The following is a 19,236-nucleotide window of genomic DNA, read 5'->3' as shown; positions in this document are numbered from 1 at the left end:
TTTCCATTCGTCTGTAAAGAATTCGCGTTAGTATTTTACAGCTGTGACTTATTAAACTGACAGTTTGGTAATTTTCACATCTGTCATCATCTGCTTTCTTTGGGATTGGAATTATTATATTCTTCTTGAAGTCTGAGGGTATTTCGCCTGTTTCATACATCTTGCTGACCAGATGGTAGAGTTTTGTCAGGACTGGCTCTCCCAGGGCCGTCAGTAGTTCCAATGGAATGTTGTCTACTCCGGGGGCCTTGTTTCAACTTAGGTCTTTCAGTGCTCTGTCAAACTCTTCACGCAGTATCGTATCTCCCATTTCATCTTCATCTACATCCTCTTCCATTTCCATAATATTGTCCTCAAGTACATCGCCCTTGTATAGACCCTCTATATACTCCTTCCACCTTTCTGCTTTCCCTTCTTTGCTTAGAACTGGGTTTCCATCTGAGCTCTTGATATTCATACAAGTGGGTCTCTTTTCTCCAAAGGTCTCTCTAATTTTCCTGTAGGCAGTATCTATCTTACCCCTAGTGAGATAAGCCTCTACATCCTTACATTTGTCCTCTAGCCATCCCTGCTTAACCATTTTGCACTTCCTGTCGATTTCATTTTTGAGACGTTTGTATTCCCTTTTGCCTGTTTCATTTACTGCGTTTTTATATTTTCTCCTTTCATCAATTAAAGTCAATATTTCTTCGGTTACCCAAGGATTTCTACTAGCCCTCGTCTTTTTACCTGCTTGATCCTCTGCTGCCTTCACTACTTCATTCCTCAGAACTACCCATTCTTCTTCTACTGTATTTCTTTCCCTCATTTCTGTCAACTGTTCCCTTATGCTCTCCCTGAAACTCTGTACAACCTCTGGTTCAGTCAGTTTATCCAGGTCCCATCTCCTTAAATTCCCATCTTTTTGCGGTTTCTTCAGTTTTAATTTGCAGTTCATAACCAATAGGTTGTGGTCAGAGTCCACATCTGCCCCTGGAAATGTCTTACAATTTAAAACCTGGTTCCTAAATCTCTGTCTTACCATTATATAATCTATCTGAAAACTGTCAGTATCTCCAGGCTTCTTCCATGTATACAACCTTCTTTTATGATTCTTGAACCAAGTGTTAGCTATGATTAAGTTATGCTCTGTGCAAAATTCTACCAGACGGCTTCCTCTTTCATTTCTCTCCCCCAATCCATATTCACCCAGTATGTTTCCTTCTCTCCCTTTTCCTACTCTCGAATTCCAGTCACCCATGACTATTAAATTTTCGTCTCCCTTCACAACCTGAATAATTTCTTTTATCTCATCATACATTTCATCAATTTCTTCATCATCTGCAGAGCTAGTTGGCATATAAACTTGTACTACTGTAGTAGGCATGCCGGCCGGAGTGGCCGAGCGGTTAAAGGCGCTACAGTCTGGAACCGCACGACCTCTACGGTTGCAGGTTCGAATTCTGCCTCGGGCATGGATGTGTGTGATGTCTTTAGGTTAGTTAGGTTTAAGTAGTTCTAAGTTGTAGGGGACTTATGACCACAGCAGTTGAGTCCCATAGTGCTCAGAGCCATTTGAACCATTTTGTAGTAGGCATGGGCTTCGTGTCTATCTTGGCCACAATAATGCGTTCACTATGCTGTTGGTAGTAGCTTACCGGCACTCCTATTTTTTTATTCATTATTAAACCTACTCCTGCATTACCCCTATTTGATTTTGTATTTATAACCCTGTATTCACCCGACCAAAAGTCTTGTTCCTCCTGCCACCGAACTTCACTAATTCCCACTATATCTAACTTTAACCTATCCATTTCCCTTTTTAAATTTTCTAACCTACCTGCCCGATTAAGGGATCTGATATTCCACACACCGATCCATAGAACACCAGTTTTCTTTCTCCTGATAACGACATCCTCTTGAGTAGTCCCCGCCCGGAGATCCGATTGGGGGGACTATTTTACCTCCGGAATATTTTACCCAAGAGGACGCCATCATCATTTAACCATGCAGTAAAGCTGCATGCCCTCGGGAAAAATTGTGGCTGTAGTTTCCCCTTGCTTTCAGCTGTTTGGAGTACCAGCACAGCAAGGCCGTTTTGGTTGGTGTTGCAAGGCCAGATCAGTCAATCATCCAGACTGTTGCCCCTGCAACTACTGAAAAGGCTGCTGCCCCTCTTCAGGAACCACACGTTTGTCTGGCCTCTCAACAGATAGCCCTCTGTTGTGGTTGTACCTACAGTACGGCCATCTGTATCGCTGAGGCACGCAAGCCTCCCCACCAATGGCAAGGTCCATGGTTCATGGGGGTAGGTTTTTAGTCTTGGGTGTGTGAAATTTTTCAGTTGATTTCAAACATTTTGATGAGATTACAACAGAGAAATGTGGAAAATTTCAGGTTTATTTCAGTTTATCTTCATCTGAGTGAACTAATGTATTGCTTCCTACCATGTACATATTAAAAAGACCATGAAGGTACAAATTAGAGAGGTTTGAGCTCACACGGAGGCTTATCAGGATTCATTCTTACCACAAAACATTCATGAATGCTATTGGAAAATGGGGAAATAGCAGTTCTACACAAACTACCATCCACTACACACCAGACAAGAAAGTAAGTTAATATTGCATTGTCACCTATTTGTGAGCTATGTTGAAAGTTTAATGTCACTAGCTCATCAACAATTTAGTTTGAAAGCAATTGCAAAATTCGTACTGAAGAGGCAAACACACAAGGAAGCAGCCTAATAAAAATGTGATAAAACAAAATTACTGTCAATGCAAAGGAGGATTTCAGGAAAGGAAAATAAATTGAAAATCTGTCTTCAGTTTCCAAAAACTTGTTTTTGAAGCTATAATGGATAATTAACTAAAATTTTGTCCATTTTTGGACCTTTGCGAAGCTTTCAGCCTTATAAACTATGATCGTCTACTTTAAAACTATATAATTATGGTGGCCATGGTGTTGTCTAGAAGTGATTCAAGTCACACTTGTCTGATAAGAAACAAAGAGCTGAAATTAGTCAGGAAAGTAAAGTGTAAACCCATTTTAGGGAATAGTCAGAGTCATCAAAAGAATCATATTATAATTTTTTAGAATTTTAGGCGGATGAACATGTAAATGTGGGAAAAACTTGTAGAAACGCGTAACAAAAAGTTAAGCAGGTGGTATTATGTGTTAAGAATACTCAAAAATTGCTGCAAAGCTGGAAAGTGTTTAAGTGCTTATCACGCCTAAATGTATAGCCTACTAAGATGTAGTATACTGTTCTGGGGAAATACAACTTTCACAAAACTCTCCATGCAATATATCCTATGTTCCTGTAACCCTCCCGGCCTCAGCCTTTGTTAGCCATTGTCTTCACCCATCTAGCTCCTTCCTTGTTCCCATTCCAGCACTACACAGCCATCTGAATACCAACACACCTAGTCTTTTTACTTCTCTCCTTCTCCACAACCCCCCCCCCCCCCCCGCACCTCTCCCCTGCCCTCCGTCTAATCTCTCGAAAGCCAGCACTTCACCATCCCCCATCCCTACCCTGCTATCCCTCCCCCTCCCTGCCCCACCCTACTCCTTACCCACATCCAGTTGCCTGGTGCTGCTCATAGCGTTGCTTCAGCTGCCGGATGTGTGGTCATACACATAAGTGAGTTGCATGTGTGTGTGTGTGTGTGTGTGTGTGTGTGTGTGTGTGTGTGTGTGTGTGTGTGTGTGGGTGGGTGGTCTGTTTTTGCCAAAGGCCTTGTTGGCCGAAACCTTATTTTGTGAGAGTCTTTCTGTTGTGCCTATCTGTGACTCAGTAACTCCGCTATATGGTGAGCAGCAACTATCCTTTACATAATTTTGTTACTTTCACAAAACAATCATTTAAACTTTTGAAGAAACATGTAAGATTGATATAGGAATCTTGTAGAGGTAGTTTTAAATAATTAAATATCATGATCCAGTGAGCTGTGTTTATATTTGAAAGAATTTGTTTCATTAAGAGTCAGAGAGTTTTCAATTTTGGAAACTGAGGTTCACAATTATGAAACAGTGGATATGGATGATGTTCATAGCAATGTATACACAAAAACAATTTATCAGGCTGGAGTATTATATAAATTGATAAATTCTTTTCAGTGCATTGTCACATAAGATCAAAAGAATACCAAACTTAAATACATAGTGTGTCATAATTTTATTGTTTTCTCAAATGAATTCTTCACACACTGTCTTTTGATCTCAGACTAATCCATCAATACCATGAAATATGCCCCAAAAAATTCCAGAGTGATGTGGTTTCTGCAATCGACAATTTAAGTTTTTGAAGACTCTACCTCTATGATGGTATTGAGGACTGCCCCTAGTTTAATATGTAATTTCTAGCCAAAAATTCATGATTGACTACATGAAACTGCTTTTTTAAGCTTTCGGTGCTTGTTGTTCATTTTTATCTCCCATTGTAAATTAAATTTAATCACATAGTTCCATTGTTTTAAAGCATTTATAGGTGTTATTAAGATAAAAAGTAGCTCCACAACTGAGTTGCTTAATAAGGAATACCGTTTGGCTTTCATGTACTGTTGATATCTATTTTATGGATCGTGGTGTAGCAGCATTAACAGTCAGATTCATTATGTGAACAAAAAGTTTGAAATGTCCAGGATTCACCCTATTCATCACACAAGACAGTCAGTATTTCTTCTATCAGCTTCTGAAGTGGTACTGAATACCCATTGGTTTGAAATGCAGCTGATGCCTATAAAAAATAACATTTCCTTCTACCCCCAATAAAAAGTGAAATCATTTTGTTTGTTCTGCATAGGAAATAAGAAATTTTAGATAGAAGACTGATGTATAGTTACTAGTTGAAACCTACATATCTCTAAGAAGAAAGAGAAAGATGGTGTACTATGAAAAGGTCAACATGAATCATGTAGAGAAGAGTAAGTCTTGCCCCTTCAAGAATTAGGACAGGCACACAAAATGGGAAAAGAATCTCGGGTTGGATTACTTTGTTATAGTCCTTTTCCAAACCATATTGGCAGATATTGGTGTGGTATCTTCAGATTTTCCTCTGTTGATTCTTTTCCCAGTTCCTGAATGCAGAACTAATGCTCTGTTTCTAATATATGCTATGTTACTTGGATATTAAGGAAAGTCATAATAGTAGCAGTTACATTTGCATCCATATAAACCAGTTTTATTAATTTTTCTGTGTGAAATGTTATCAGATATTAAAATGTAATTGTGCACATTATAAACAAGTCAAGCGTTATGTTTGCTTTGCAGCCGATGCTACAGAAATAACTTTTGACCCTGGTGATATAATTACACATATTGATCAGATTGATGAAGGCTGGTGGCAAGGACTTGGACCTGATGGAACATTTGGTCTCTTCCCGGCAAATTACGTGGAACTGATTGACTGAGCTGCTGGCATGTATACATGGCAATTATACTGTTGATGTTCTGTGCATTGTATTAGTAAGGATCATTTGAAAGATATCCATTTTATAGATTTTATTATTTTCACTGTTATTGTGCACTTTTGATTGTGACGGTACATTTGCATTCAGAAAAAGATGTGTGAAACTAGAGAGTATGAGTTTCTGTCTTTGTAATAATTTTGTTTGAGCATTACTGTGAAACAGGATAAGTCTTTGCATAGGATGTCAGGTTATTCTATTTCAGATACACTATAGCACTGCTCAATAGACTGACTGACTGTTGACAGTCATAGGTTCTTCCAGCAGTGTGATACTTCTGTAATTGTCTTGCAGCTCACACAGGTGACCACATATACATATTTGCTCAAGTTTTGGGAAGAATTTTTGATGCATCTCAAATTTGAATTGTTATGTGAGTCATTTGGGTAGAATTGTTATGCGAGTCATTTGGGTACAGCAAGTCGTAGCAATTTGTAATTCATATCCCAATGGGCATTATGATGAGAGGGACACATGTTGCGTCACAAGAAATAATTGTTAAAGAGATACATTTAAGTAGATAGTATTTTAACATATTTATGGAGTGTTAAGTAACAAGTGTTGTAAAACTATGTTATTGCTTTGCAAATGACTGTTAAACATTATACCCTTCATTTTTCTTCATGGTGAGTTCTTAAAGTTGGAGATGATATGTGTTGTTATTGTTGCTGGACACACATTTTGATGATAGAGGGTATAGCACAGTCGCTAACTAAGTGCATGAGAATAGTACAGCAGCATGTTCATTTGTTGAAGACAATCCTGAGATCACAACAAGTCAAAATGTTGTATCTTGACAAAGTGAAGTGTGTGCCTTGAAGGACAGCAATGTATTTTGAAAATACTTAAATTGTAGTCTTAAAGGGCAATTTCCCTTCCATTTGAATGAATTCTTAAACACCTTGATTTGTTTGTCTGCTATGCAAGACAAGGCCTTTGTCACTGAGAGCACACTACACTGATCTTGTTTAGGAGGAATGTGTTATACATACTCATTGTAAAAGATTTTCCTTCTTTTGTGTTAGTTAGCATCTTGGCTTTCTGCAACTGTTGGAGAGCACCTGTCCTGAATAGATGATAACACAAACATAGGCTTACCATTGATCACTTGTTTTATTAATGTCCTGTCATTATGACAACCTGCTGCGTCAACAGAGAGATACAGAGTGAAAATTACAATAAAGAATCCTTGTCCGTACTATCAGTTTCCCAAAATTCTTAATCTGAATCAAAATGCCTACAGTCTTTAACTTTTATATGAAGCAATTGTAATTTTCTCTTTTTCTGTTTTTACTACCGATTCCAAAAATTTAAGTTAGAATTCAGACTCATAAACAAATATTTTACTTTGTAATACACATGGTAGTTACAGGGAAAACATACAGTTATACATCAACATAGTCAAGTATGTAAATGTGTCAAGAGATACTTTTTGCATCTATATATGAATGTGATAGTCTTCCTGTGGCCTAAAATGGAACTTGAACAATCCACAGTTCGCCATCTGTTCTTTCAGTCTTCTTTGTATACATAGATACACTCAAGCTATACCTGTTGTAACTACAAATAATGATGAAAAAGAACATTTGTGTTATACAGGGCAAGATGATTGCTGCATATGATGTAATTTTGCTTGCCTAACAGTTCTGTAGCAAGAAGTTTGAAAAAACAAGTTAGTGATACTTAATCTGTGTATTCAACATGATGCATAACCTATGTTTATATGTCCGTGAATAAACAGTAAATTAGAACTGAGTTGGAAACAACTTCAAATTTTATGTTATAGTTGACACTGATACAAAATCTCACTTGGACAAAACATCAAAGTTAGAAATTGTATTAGGCCATTACTTTTACATTCAGTGATGCTTGTACAAAACCTTCATCCTTGTTAGTGATTAAATGAGCCTTTTTGTGCAATTTTTCTTTTACTGTTCATATCTGTAATGAGTTCATTTTACAGTTAAAATAATTTATTTAATTTTGTATGTACACTTTCAGGCATTGCTTAGTTGTCATTTCAGTATGAAAGTGCACCTGCAACAGTATTATGTCTCACTTTATAGTTCTAGATTGAACTGTGTAACAGACTGAGTATTACATAAATGTGTGTGTGTTCATTGCAAAATCTTCAGTCCATGAACTATCCAAGCATATTTTCAATCTGTTGTTTATTCTTGCCTTAAGACCCCAATGAAGCAAAAATATATAACTCGACAGAAAACAGCAATTTCAGAGTATGTTATATTGCTGTGGCAGTTGCTATGCATCTTAAGTTTTATTTAAGACCCTTTTTGGAAATAGAAAACTACTTTTTAACTGAAAATTCTTTGCAGATGCAATTTCACTGTGTATATTTTCTCTGTTGGTAATCTATTTGCAAGTCAAACTCAGCAGATATTGTCAAGTTGAGTGTTGTATTTAAATCATGTGTGAGACTTTCTGAATATCTTTGTTTGGCTCTTCATATTTACTGCTGTTAATCTGACTTTAATAATTTTGTTTGGTTAGGGATTTAATCACAAAGGCAGTCACTATTTTAAGTTTTATCATAACTAAAATATAACATTTAAATTAAAAAAAGCCTGAAACTGTATTTTGGAGATTGAAGTATTACAAATTTCATCGTATTCATTAGACTGTAACAAATAAATTATGAAATCGCCATGAAACTGTGTTTTCCTGTATAGAATACACACCCAGAATTTTGATGTCTGAAGGAAAATGTTCATTCAGTTGAAGTGTCTTAAACTCTCAGTGTAAGACAGTAAAGAAAATACTCTTGTAGTGCTCTCCAATTTACTGTTCAATAATTTTGGAGTTTAGTTCAAACCAAAAATAATCCCTAATTATAGATTCATTGTTGATGTTTATATTGTAACAAAATTTTTTATACCGAGCGAGGTGGCGCAGTGGTTAGCACACTGGACTCGCATTCGGGAGGACGACGGTTCAATCCCGTCTCCGGCCACCCTGATTTAGGTTTTCCGTGATTTCCCTAAATCGTTCCAGGCAAATGCCGGGATGGTTCCTTTGAAAGGGCACGGCCGATTTCCTTCCCAATCCTTCCCTAACCCGAGCTTGCGCTCCGTCTCTAATGACCTCGTTGTCGACGGGACGTTAAACACTAACCACCACCAAAATTTTTTATGTTTTCATTCTTGTGTAATTACAAGGATCCCACATGAACTATGGACATTGCCACTATGGGATGGCTTGCATGCCTCATTGAGATAGGTAGCTGCTTCATAGGTGTGACATTGAGGGGATGATTCCTAAAATGGAGCTGCAGGCTTTGCAGAAGTTGAGAGACATTATTGTAAATGTCTGTGTGTTACAGGATCCTAGAGCATATTCTAAGCTCAGACATTGTGACATTCCTAGAGGAAAACATGTTCTCTCAAAGAATCAGCTTGGTTTCAGGAAAAGTCACTTGTGTGAAAAACAGCTTGCTTTATTCACGCAAACAATCTTGCAAAACCATAGGTGCAGGTTATTACAGCCTTCCCTTCTATTACTATGAGAAACCATATTCAAGTGTACTTTTTAGATAGTTTGACTTCAGTGTAGTGAAACCATTTCAAAAGATAAGGAAGTTTGAGTAAGAGTCATCACTTTACTTGTGCGTTTCTTGTTGCTACTTGTCAATAATGTGACTTGTTGAAAATATGGCGCACTTAGAAGAACCATTTTTTACATCCAGGTGGTATAGCTGGGTTTTTATTTCAAATTTGGACACTGCTTGTTACGATCTTGTTTTATTTTCTCCATTTTATATTTCCACATCACATAACAAATCAGTCTAAATTCTGCTACAGAAAACAAACAACATTTAGGTAGAACAGACCACAGCTCGCACCATAACAAGAAGTTAACTCAAGGAAGAACATAGATAATACAAGCTTTTCCAATTCAGCAATCTTACAATCAAATTTACATCCAAAGAGGTTACGTATATGATTAATCTTTTGGTTTATAAAAGTTTTCTGAATAAATTACAAAAATAGTTATGATGACAACAACTTTGCATGTAATTACAACTTCAAATTAAATTGGAAATAAGAAAAATAATTATGTTTCTTGAAAATACATTTTTTTTAATTCGTGTTTTATTTCTGTTTATAAAAGTATAAGCTCATTTTAGTTATGTCATCAAAACTACGGTAACACAAGATTATAATTTGGGTATTGTTGGATTATGTTACCAATTTACTGCACGTCTTGCGTACTAAAATGTGTTACAAAAAAGGTGCACTGACCAATTCCAGTACAAGGTGAACACACAGATTTCCAAAAGGTGTTACGCTCTGTACCCTATTGTCAATTACTAACCTGAATATCTTTGCAGGCATGTGATTGCTCAATGAATATTTGATTACTAGAACCTAGTACATTGTAGTGGATGGTGAATAGGGAAGTGGAAATGGAAATGGATTAATAATTGCTTGAGTAATTGGAAAAATTGATTGGATAGAATAGGTAAGAAAATTTTAAAGGTAATTTATGAATTGTTCACAATCTTGGGTAAGTTTTAACTGATATGAATATCAACAAGCCTTGAATATCATTACCTTCAAGGTCAATAAACATAATTTGCATTACGTGCTGCTGCTTCCAGTAGTGTGTGGTACCAAATAATCACCGCAACCATTCAAATTGCCAATCTGTATATAAGTTCTTAAACACACAAAGCACAGTATTTTTAGTGTAAGTAAACCAAGTTCAATAACTGCTTTTCGAGTCTCAGTCATTACCTTCACATTAATTCCATTGTGTGTAGTCTTGAGTGTGACAGTGTCGATGCAGGAACGCTCCTCCAGACACTGCGTTAATTATTCTTGTCTGCACTGAACCTCTAGATGCGGGATCTCAGCGGCTAGTAAAATAATGAACAGATAGGAGTTGAACTTACAAACATATGAATAAATAGTCCTTTTCTGATAAATTTTTATAATTCTTTTAATGAACGCTTAAAAATACACATTTTTAACAGTGCGGGTACGACGAATCCAAGCATATGTTCGCACGCTACCTCTTCCCGAAACAAAAGGATGAAAATACATGAATTAATAAATTGAAGAGCATATTTCTTACTTTTTCATACAGGTATTTAATGATGTATCAAAACATTATTCTTGCTACAAAACAACTCGTTAATTTACTTTTGGCAGTGTCTTTGGTTTATAGCTCATTCAGTTTGCATATAGCTTATATGTAAGAAAAGAAAAGAAAGAAAAATAATATGATTCAATGCAGTTGCCCCCCCCCCCCCTCCTCCCCCACTGTACACTGACATCATACAGAGGTGCACAGTGGCTGAGCTTATTTTTCTATTTCAGGTTACACACACACACACACACACACACACACACTCTCTCTCTCTCTCTCTTTCTTTCTCTCTCTCTCTTCAAGGTTTAAAATTAAGGAATTAAACAGTTTTATGATAAGTTTTCTCTCCCAATAAACTGCATGCTGTAACTGCATAGTCCCAATGATTGTCATTCAGCATCTGCACTGTGTCTAGCTTGCGAAGTATGTGCACGCAGCCCAACGTCTGTTATCATCACAGTTCACACTCACATGTACAGTATGAGGCCTGTGTGTGTGTGTGTGTGTGTGTGTGTGTGTGTGTGTGTGTGTGTGTGTGATGTGTTGACAGTGGCTTTCACTGCATAGATTCATGAAGCTCATGTTCAACATTGTTATCCTTTGTGAAATCTTCAATTCGGTGATAACTGGTTTCCATATCATTGGCCCAAGGAATTTATTTCACCTCGTCGCTCTCAATTTTTTAGTGGGGAGTCCAGCTGTACATCCAACATCTGTTGACAAGGTAAGTTCCTTGCTGCTTTTACGGCATTTTCAAGCACAGAAAATTCATTTTACACGAAGTATTGCCATTTTTAGTTTACCACATGCACACCCACATATTGTTTTAACACATGTATACTTAACACTTTGCAGCCAGGTTTCATATGTTTTTGTGCTTTTGTTTTTGAGCATCTTTCATACAGTTGCATTACACAAAGTGTCTGTAGTGTCCTTTTCGCAAACTGTAAACATAACATAATAAAATACAAATACAATTACAAAATACACTTACCCTATTCATTTGCTGACATGCCATTGTCATCACTCATATACATAATTTTCTGTAACATATTCTCTGCCCTTTTTATATATAGGGTTATTGCTTGTCGTATGGTTTTAGTACATTTTGTCAGAGCTCATTTTTGTTACATTATTTGATTCCAATTATATGGGTACACATTTTACTCTCATTTGGTTATACATTCTTCATATAACATTCATACAGTAATAGATTCCGTTTTCATTTATGGCATATACTGACATACATTTCATTTCAATTTACAGTGACTTCTTGTCAGAGCATATTTATCAATTCAGAAAGAATCAAAGAAGTAAATAATAGTCGCCACAATAGATACTAACACACCGCTCACATAACTGCGCATGGTCTCACCTCTCTAGCATTCTCCAGGAAGGATCTACACACTACAGGGTTGTGGAAATTCCATGGAAAGGCATTTATAAGCTCACTTGTGTCTCGTTAATAGACTTAACTGTGATCCCAAGAACAAAACAGTTTATTGTTTCTAGGCAAGACTCAAATCTGATGATACCAATGTATCCAATATTTATTCAGTGTTTAAATGTCCTGCTCACTATTTACTTGTTATGTTCATTGTATGAAGGATAACCATTTCATGTGCTGAGGTTTACAGAGTTGTATCATCAATACAGTATGTTACGCATAATGAGCATAAAACAGTCTTTACATAAGCAACAAACATGCATAAAAATTTCAATGTAATTCAGGTGTTTGACACTTTCATGGGTAGTCAACAATCACAGTAGTTAGAGTTTGACCCCTTGATTATTTGATAGTACTCAACCTTCGTTCAGCATCATGATATGTGACATACTGCAACTGTTTTCTTCTTCACATACTTTCACATTATACATTCATACATATAATAAATTTACAAGTGTGTTTACTTGTGGTGCAGTCCTTTCTTATGTTTATATAGTACCGTCAAACGGGGTGATTTTGGACACAGGGGAGAATTCAGACAGTATGGCTTATTTGCTCTTTGCCACTGCATAGAAACAAAGAGTTACTTATTTTAATGTCTGTGAGCCAGTTATTTTAAGCGTAAGATTGCATTTATTGCTTTCCACAACTTTTATTTTGCGTCAGTTGTTTCCCTATGTGAATAATTGACGAACAGTCTCGGTGTTAAAAATCCATGCATTATCATAAAGTGGAAACTTTCTATTGTTGCGCCGAGCGAGAACTTATTGTAACCGCAATTGTCGACGCGCTCAGTAGCTAACAGCATTGAGACAATTTCTGTACAAGTTTGTCTAGTTTCTCGTGCAAGGTTATAAAATAATGACGGTTTTTGTAAAACTGTATGAGGTGATTTTGGACAATGCCAAGAACATATAAGAGCAGGAGAGGTGCTACAGTACAGCGTAATTATGACCCGGAACTTTTAGATAAAGCTGTTTGGGATATTCAGAGTGGTAAATTATCATACAGGTATGGTATACCTAAATCAACCCTACAAAATAAAGTGCAGGAAGCACATCTGAAAAAAAATGGGAGGACAGCCAGTGCTAAATAAAGAAGAAGAAGAAGAAGTGTTGAAGCAAGGTATCTTGAGGGTTACACATTGGTGATTTCCCTTCACTAAATTGGATATTAGATATTTAGTTAAAGGCTACCTTGATAAATCTGGCTGAAAAGAGAAGAAATTTTGTAATAATTTACCAGGAGAAGAATGGGTGCATTTATTCCTCAAATGACAGTCAGAAGATCTTTCCGTTTGCTTAAGCAAAAATATTAAACAAGCTCATGCAGAAGTGAACAAAGAGACTGTTAAGATGTTTTTCTCCAATATCAAGACAAAGCTGGAAAATTTCCCACCTACCAACATGATCAATGTGTAAAATGTCACCAAAATCAAATAAAAATCATGTAGGATTTTAAATGAAGGCAGTTAATGTCTGAATTCGCCCTCTATATACTGTAACTTTGGACAGAGATTTAAAAAACACATGTGTCTGAAATCACCCCAATCCATGGAGTGACTTCGGACACTTTATTTAACTGCCTCAGATAAATATACCTACACATACCCTTTCTGGTTCTGGGATATTTTATTCGTCACACATATATCCTACCACTTCCATAACAATAAATTTAATCTAACAATATATACGAAAGTTACAATCAAAATAACAACAAAACTGTCCGAAATCACCCCATTTGACGGTACCTAACACTCTACAAACATTTATCTTTCTTCACTTTAGCACGTGTCTATGCATCATTCCCTGGAAGAAAAAAACTTAGTATTAACTTAAAACTAAATCTTCATAGATAAATGTATAGTGGCTTGATGGCTACTAATACTTTACTCATATATTCAACCATGTATTCATTCACTTCAGTGTGCAGTCACATTATGACCAAACTTATTTCATATCATGTGTTCGTGTCTACTTTCCTTATAAATCTGAAAGATGTGTATTAGAGGCATGGTGCGACCTCTTATTCAGTTTGCCACTTATATTGTACTCTCTTGTTTACCTTCAGCAAAACTTTTCTCGTCTATCAAGTATGGTTAGTGCATGCACTTGAATTTACAGCTTTTGCCAATGCCGCTGTGATTATCATTACCATAGGTCTGTGTGGGGTAAGGTTGCCGTCCGTGTTGTACTATAAATCAGTTGTTTACTTGTTGGTCTGTAAATACCTGTGGCACTATCTGTGTATTAACAGGCTTGTATTGTACTGGTCTCTCTTTGTATATCAAATCTATTGAATCCAGTACAGAGAGAAAGTATTGGGTGTCATGTTCCGGAATCGTAATGCGATTTTCCGTAATGTGGCTAGGTAAATGGCTCTTTAAAACTTTCAGCGCATCTACTTGAGATACTGGGTTCGTCCAGTATCTGGTTTTATTCAAATATTTTTCAAAATAGCCCCTTAAGCTTCCATGTTTTCTATTGAATGGAGCTGGGTTGAATACTTCACGTCTGAGCCCTCTTGTACGGCCTCAGTCCAACATTTGTCCAGAAAGGCTCTCTCAAACTGTTCATGGTTGTGGAAATGTTCTGCCATGTCCGTAGCCCATAGCAGAACGTCACCCTGTGTGTATCCAATAACAAATCAAATTTTTTGGGCTTTGGTCCAGGTATGAGGTAAAACATTTCGAAATGCTCTGATAAAGACCATGGGATTTGTTGTTTTCCCTGCAGAGGTAAATACCAGAAACTGTCGATGACTAAGTAATCCTTCATCTGCAAGTAATGTTGATAAATATGCCGCACTGTCAGTGACAGATGTGTTTATGTTCGTTTGTGACGTAGTTCATGGCAACTGCACTCACTCGACAGGTACAGCTGCTGGCAAGTGTTGTCGCATTCTACAACCTTCACTATTATCCTTCGATGGGCTAGCCACGTATTGTGGCTAATCAGTGAAAGAATGTAACTTCTCTAAAAGCATGGGTTTGTTTTCTGTAAAGTGTTCTTTTGGGATGTTAGTAGTTTTACCAATACTGCCTCATAACCTTTCCTCTGCTTCCTTTAAACCTGAATATATTTTAGCTAGAAACTGACTTTCTTTCTCTTTTGGAGGTGTTTCTACTGTACCTAAATAAATCTTCCACTCTGACACTACCTTTTGAGCAAGGTTGCTGCCCTTATCTAGCATCCTGGCTTCAGCTTTTTCAATTATTTCCTTTACATCTGCACACATCTTACCTCTCCGTTTTTTGGCAAATTTTGACTCTAAACTTAACTGGTCCACTCTTAGACTTAACTTTTGCACTTCTGTAGGCAAGTTTTTGCAGTCGTCTTGCAGCTCACTGACTGCGTTCGTCACATTTTGTCCTGACGCATTCACTTGGGACTGCGTCTCCTGAATTTGAGAATATACTTCACTAAGGTTTTGTAACTCACCTGCAAGTTGTTCCTGTTTATCGTCTATGGCTGATACTCTTTCCATTAATGTATTTATATTGTGGCATATGTTGGTAATTATTTCTTGTTTCTGTCAATTTCTCGGATAGTTCGTCAGATAATTGAGTGCGTATAGTTTTGCTCACCTCACCTCACTGAACTGTTGACTAATACTATTCTTGAAATTTACATTTTGCAATGTAAACTGTTGTCCTATATTTTCCTGATGTTTTGTGAACTGCTGTGTCATACCCTTAAGTTGTTGTGTGTCACACTTTCCTGAAATTTCTGTTGTTTTCTAAACTTGTGTTATTTTTTGCATGAATTTTGTCAAATTGTATGTCTCACTAGTACTTACATTGTTTTTACGGACTGTTTCTTGTTCTTGCATTTTCGATGTCGTGAGCAAGTAATCAACGGAATTTTCACTGTTGCACCCCTCAGTTTCACTATTTAAAAAATGTTTCCCGTTGAGAACTGAGAAATTGTCTCATCGAGTGTCATAAAAGTGACATCATGATTAGTTATATTACCAATGTCATCATTTATTGATAGTACGATGCCAACCTCATTGTTTCGGTTGCCATCAGCATTACCTTCAACTATTACCCAGCTCAGATTTCCGACATCTTGGCATATTGCATTTTGTAATTAATTTTCAACAATGCCAATTTCCTTTGACTCCATTGTGAACATTTTTTTAAAATTATGAATAAAATTTTTTGAAAATGAAATGTTGTCTGTGTCAGTACTTTTCAATTGAAGTAGGTTTAGCTGTGTATTCACTAATGAACCTGGTTATTGTGTAACACAGTCTTATAGAATTTACATGACTCATCTTGCACTTCAAGGATGACTTTGTACAAACTCTTTTCTTTTCTTTAAAAATGCACTTTCCATAAAGGATGTTAATTGGAAAAAAAAGAGATTGTCTACTGCTTGCTCAAAATTCTCTCGGCGCCATCCTTTAAACGGTTGCCGTTGAATAGGTGTGTGGAAATGGAAATGGATTAATAATTGCTTGAATAATTGGAAAAATTGATTGGAAAGAATAGTTGAGTAAATTTTGAAGGTAATTTATGAATCTGTGCACAATCTTGGGTGAACATTAACTGATACCAATATCATCAGACCTTAAATATCATTACATTCAAGGTCAATAAACATAATTTTCAGTAGGTGCTGCTGCTTGCAGTAGTGTGCAGTGCCAAGTAATCACTGCAACCATTGAAACTGTCGATCTGTTTTTAAGTTCTTAAACACACGAAGCACAATATTTTTAGTATAAGTAACCAAAGTTCAATAGATGCCTATAAAGTTTGAGTCATTACCTTCACATTAATTCCATAGTGTTAAGACTTGAGTGTGACAATGTCAATGCAGGAATGCTCCTCCAGATACGGTGTTAATTTTTCTTGTCTTGTCTTCTTGACGAGTGAAATGATGAACAGATAGGAGTTGATCTTGTAACTGTGTGAATAAATACACCTTTTCTAATAACTTTTTATTATACTTTTAATGAATGGTTAAAATACACATTTTTAACAGTTCTGGTATGACAGATCCAAACATATGTCTGTACGCTACCACTTCCCGAAACAAAAGGGTGAAGATACATGAATTAATAAATTTGTTCCATATAGGTATTTAACGATGTATCAAAACATTATCCTTGCCACAAAACAACTTGTTAATTTACTTTTCGTGGCATCTTTGGTTTATAGCTCATTCAGTTTACATATAGCTTATATATAAGAATAGAAAAGAAAGAAAAATAATATCATTCAGTACAATTGCAAATGTCGTATAGAAACAAAAGTAACATCAGATGTGCCCGTAAGAGGTATAACAGAACTTCTAGTTTTCTCAACATATACAAACAGTTATCAGATAGCATCAACACCACTGTAAGATTGTTAACTGTTCCTGTTGTCAACAGGAAAGTATTGTCATTGGACAATTATAAGTTAACGGAGAAATACTTGGTCAAAATGATATGTTGGTAATGCAATGTATGCCCATGTAGCAACTGCAGCCATCATCTGGCGTGTGTTGTGTTAGTGTGGAGTGTCAACCCAAGTGCAAGTGTCAATTTTGACGTGTGCGCAAGTAGTTCCATGCGTTCCATTAGGGGCACTGGTTTTGTTCTCACAACGCACAGAACTGTTATTCCTTGTTTTGTTACGTTTTGTATGTTGGTTATTCTACGTTTTTTCGCCTTTAGTCTTGTATGGGTTCCAATCTACAATGTACCTAGTAATGCAAGCAGACAACAAGCTCACGATGCACAACTGATCTTGTCTAACATTCCTAGTCTCATGAACCTGATATTTAGCATTCACCCTTGTGAGCTCTGTATTTAGCATTCTGCGATCAAATAAAGTTCCTTTGTTGTGTCGAAGATATTCTGCTGTACATGTTACTCCTGTAGAGGGCATAGTGTAGTCTCAAGGCCTGGTTCTCACACACAGCGGCTATACCCATAACAAAGGGAAAGAACCTGATTTTATCTGATTGCAAGATTAGTGGTGAGCATCTTGAGCATACCACATCAAATAAATGTTCAGGGGTCATACAAAGAAATGATATGAAACAGAAGAGTCTTGTAAAATCAGTATTATGGATGGCAAATAAACGACAGACTTTTGTGATAGTTGTGGGGAAGTGTAGCCCATTTGTTAAGTAAATTGCTTACAAGGCACTCATGTGACCAATTCTAGTGTGTTGTTTCAGCTTTTGCAGTTCTTATCTGGTAGACAAGAAAATCAACATTACATGAATGCAGAGATGCACTGCTAGGGTAATAGCTGGACAGGAGAGTCCCTATGAAAGTGTAATGTAAATCCTCGGTGAACTTAAACAGGAATCCTGAGAATAAACATAGTTCTCGCAAAATGCTCTTGGGTAAATGTGGAGACTTATATTCAAGGGAGCCTGTGTGACCATTCTGCTGCTATCATCTTATACCTCATATGGGGATCATAAAATTATAATAAAAGAAATTATGGTGCTGTAAGATATAGACAGCACTTTTCCCCCATTCATTATGTGTATAGCATGGGACATAAAATTGATAGTATTAGTACAAAGTACACTCCTCCACGCAGTGTACATTGGCATGCATTGTATCTATGTACATGTAGAACTTCTTCGTGTTCTTATGTAACACAGTTTCTCTACATCATACAAGTCTTATGTATACTCTTGCCATCTATCTGCTCTTCTGGATTTAATAGAGATTGTCCAACTACACCTTGTACATTACCACTTTACAATTTACTTCTCTGAAGTAACTTTAAATCTTCCTATTTGTCATGCAAATTTTCCTACAATTAGACCTTTCTCAAGTATATTTATATGTTCGTCTCGTCCACTTTTATTTATCCTGTTCATGTGCCCAGCTAATTTCATTGATAATCAACCTTCCTCACTCATAAGATATGTCTTTGTTCTTATTTTTGCGAGCTCAATCATTATGTGAGTTATCCACTACTTCTTCCCTCAGAATTTGCTGTACCTATGCAATCCTGTCCTCTTGTAATTATTTTCCTTTGTTACATCCTATGCCGCTTGTGCTGAATTACTCTCGACACATTTACTCAGGTCACTGGTCACTATCTCAGAGAATTTCCAGTTTGTATTATTCTAACTTAAATTTTCCATGTTCAACTTCAGAATAACACATTTTTCATTATCTTCTTGAATTTCATTATGAGGTTATGATCTGTTCTGTATCCACACCTGTGTATTAAAACAGAAGGAATTTTACTTGCAGCCAACAAGGGAGTGG

General features: G+C 36.5%; 1 protein-coding gene across 1 annotated transcript in view; it reads left to right on the top strand.

The window, feature by feature from the left end:
- The window catches only part of LOC124606721 (drebrin-like protein), a 205,742-nt gene extending 197,639 nt beyond the window's left edge, over positions 1-8,103 (top strand). Inside the window, exon 11 of the mRNA XM_047138751.1 lies at positions 5,254-8,103. Within this exon, the coding sequence (XP_046994707.1) occupies positions 5,254-5,393 (140 nt within the window). The 3' untranslated portion in view covers positions 5,394-8,103. The remainder of the gene's footprint in view (positions 1-5,253) is intronic.
- Positions 8,104-19,236: the final 11,133 nt, after the last annotated feature.

Source organism: Schistocerca americana, chromosome 3 (genome assembly GCF_021461395.2).
Source record: "Schistocerca americana isolate TAMUIC-IGC-003095 chromosome 3, iqSchAmer2.1, whole genome shotgun sequence".
NCBI classification, from domain to species: Eukaryota; Metazoa; Arthropoda; class Insecta; order Orthoptera; family Acrididae; genus Schistocerca; species Schistocerca americana.
This window is presented reverse-complemented; position numbering and strand designations above follow the sequence as displayed.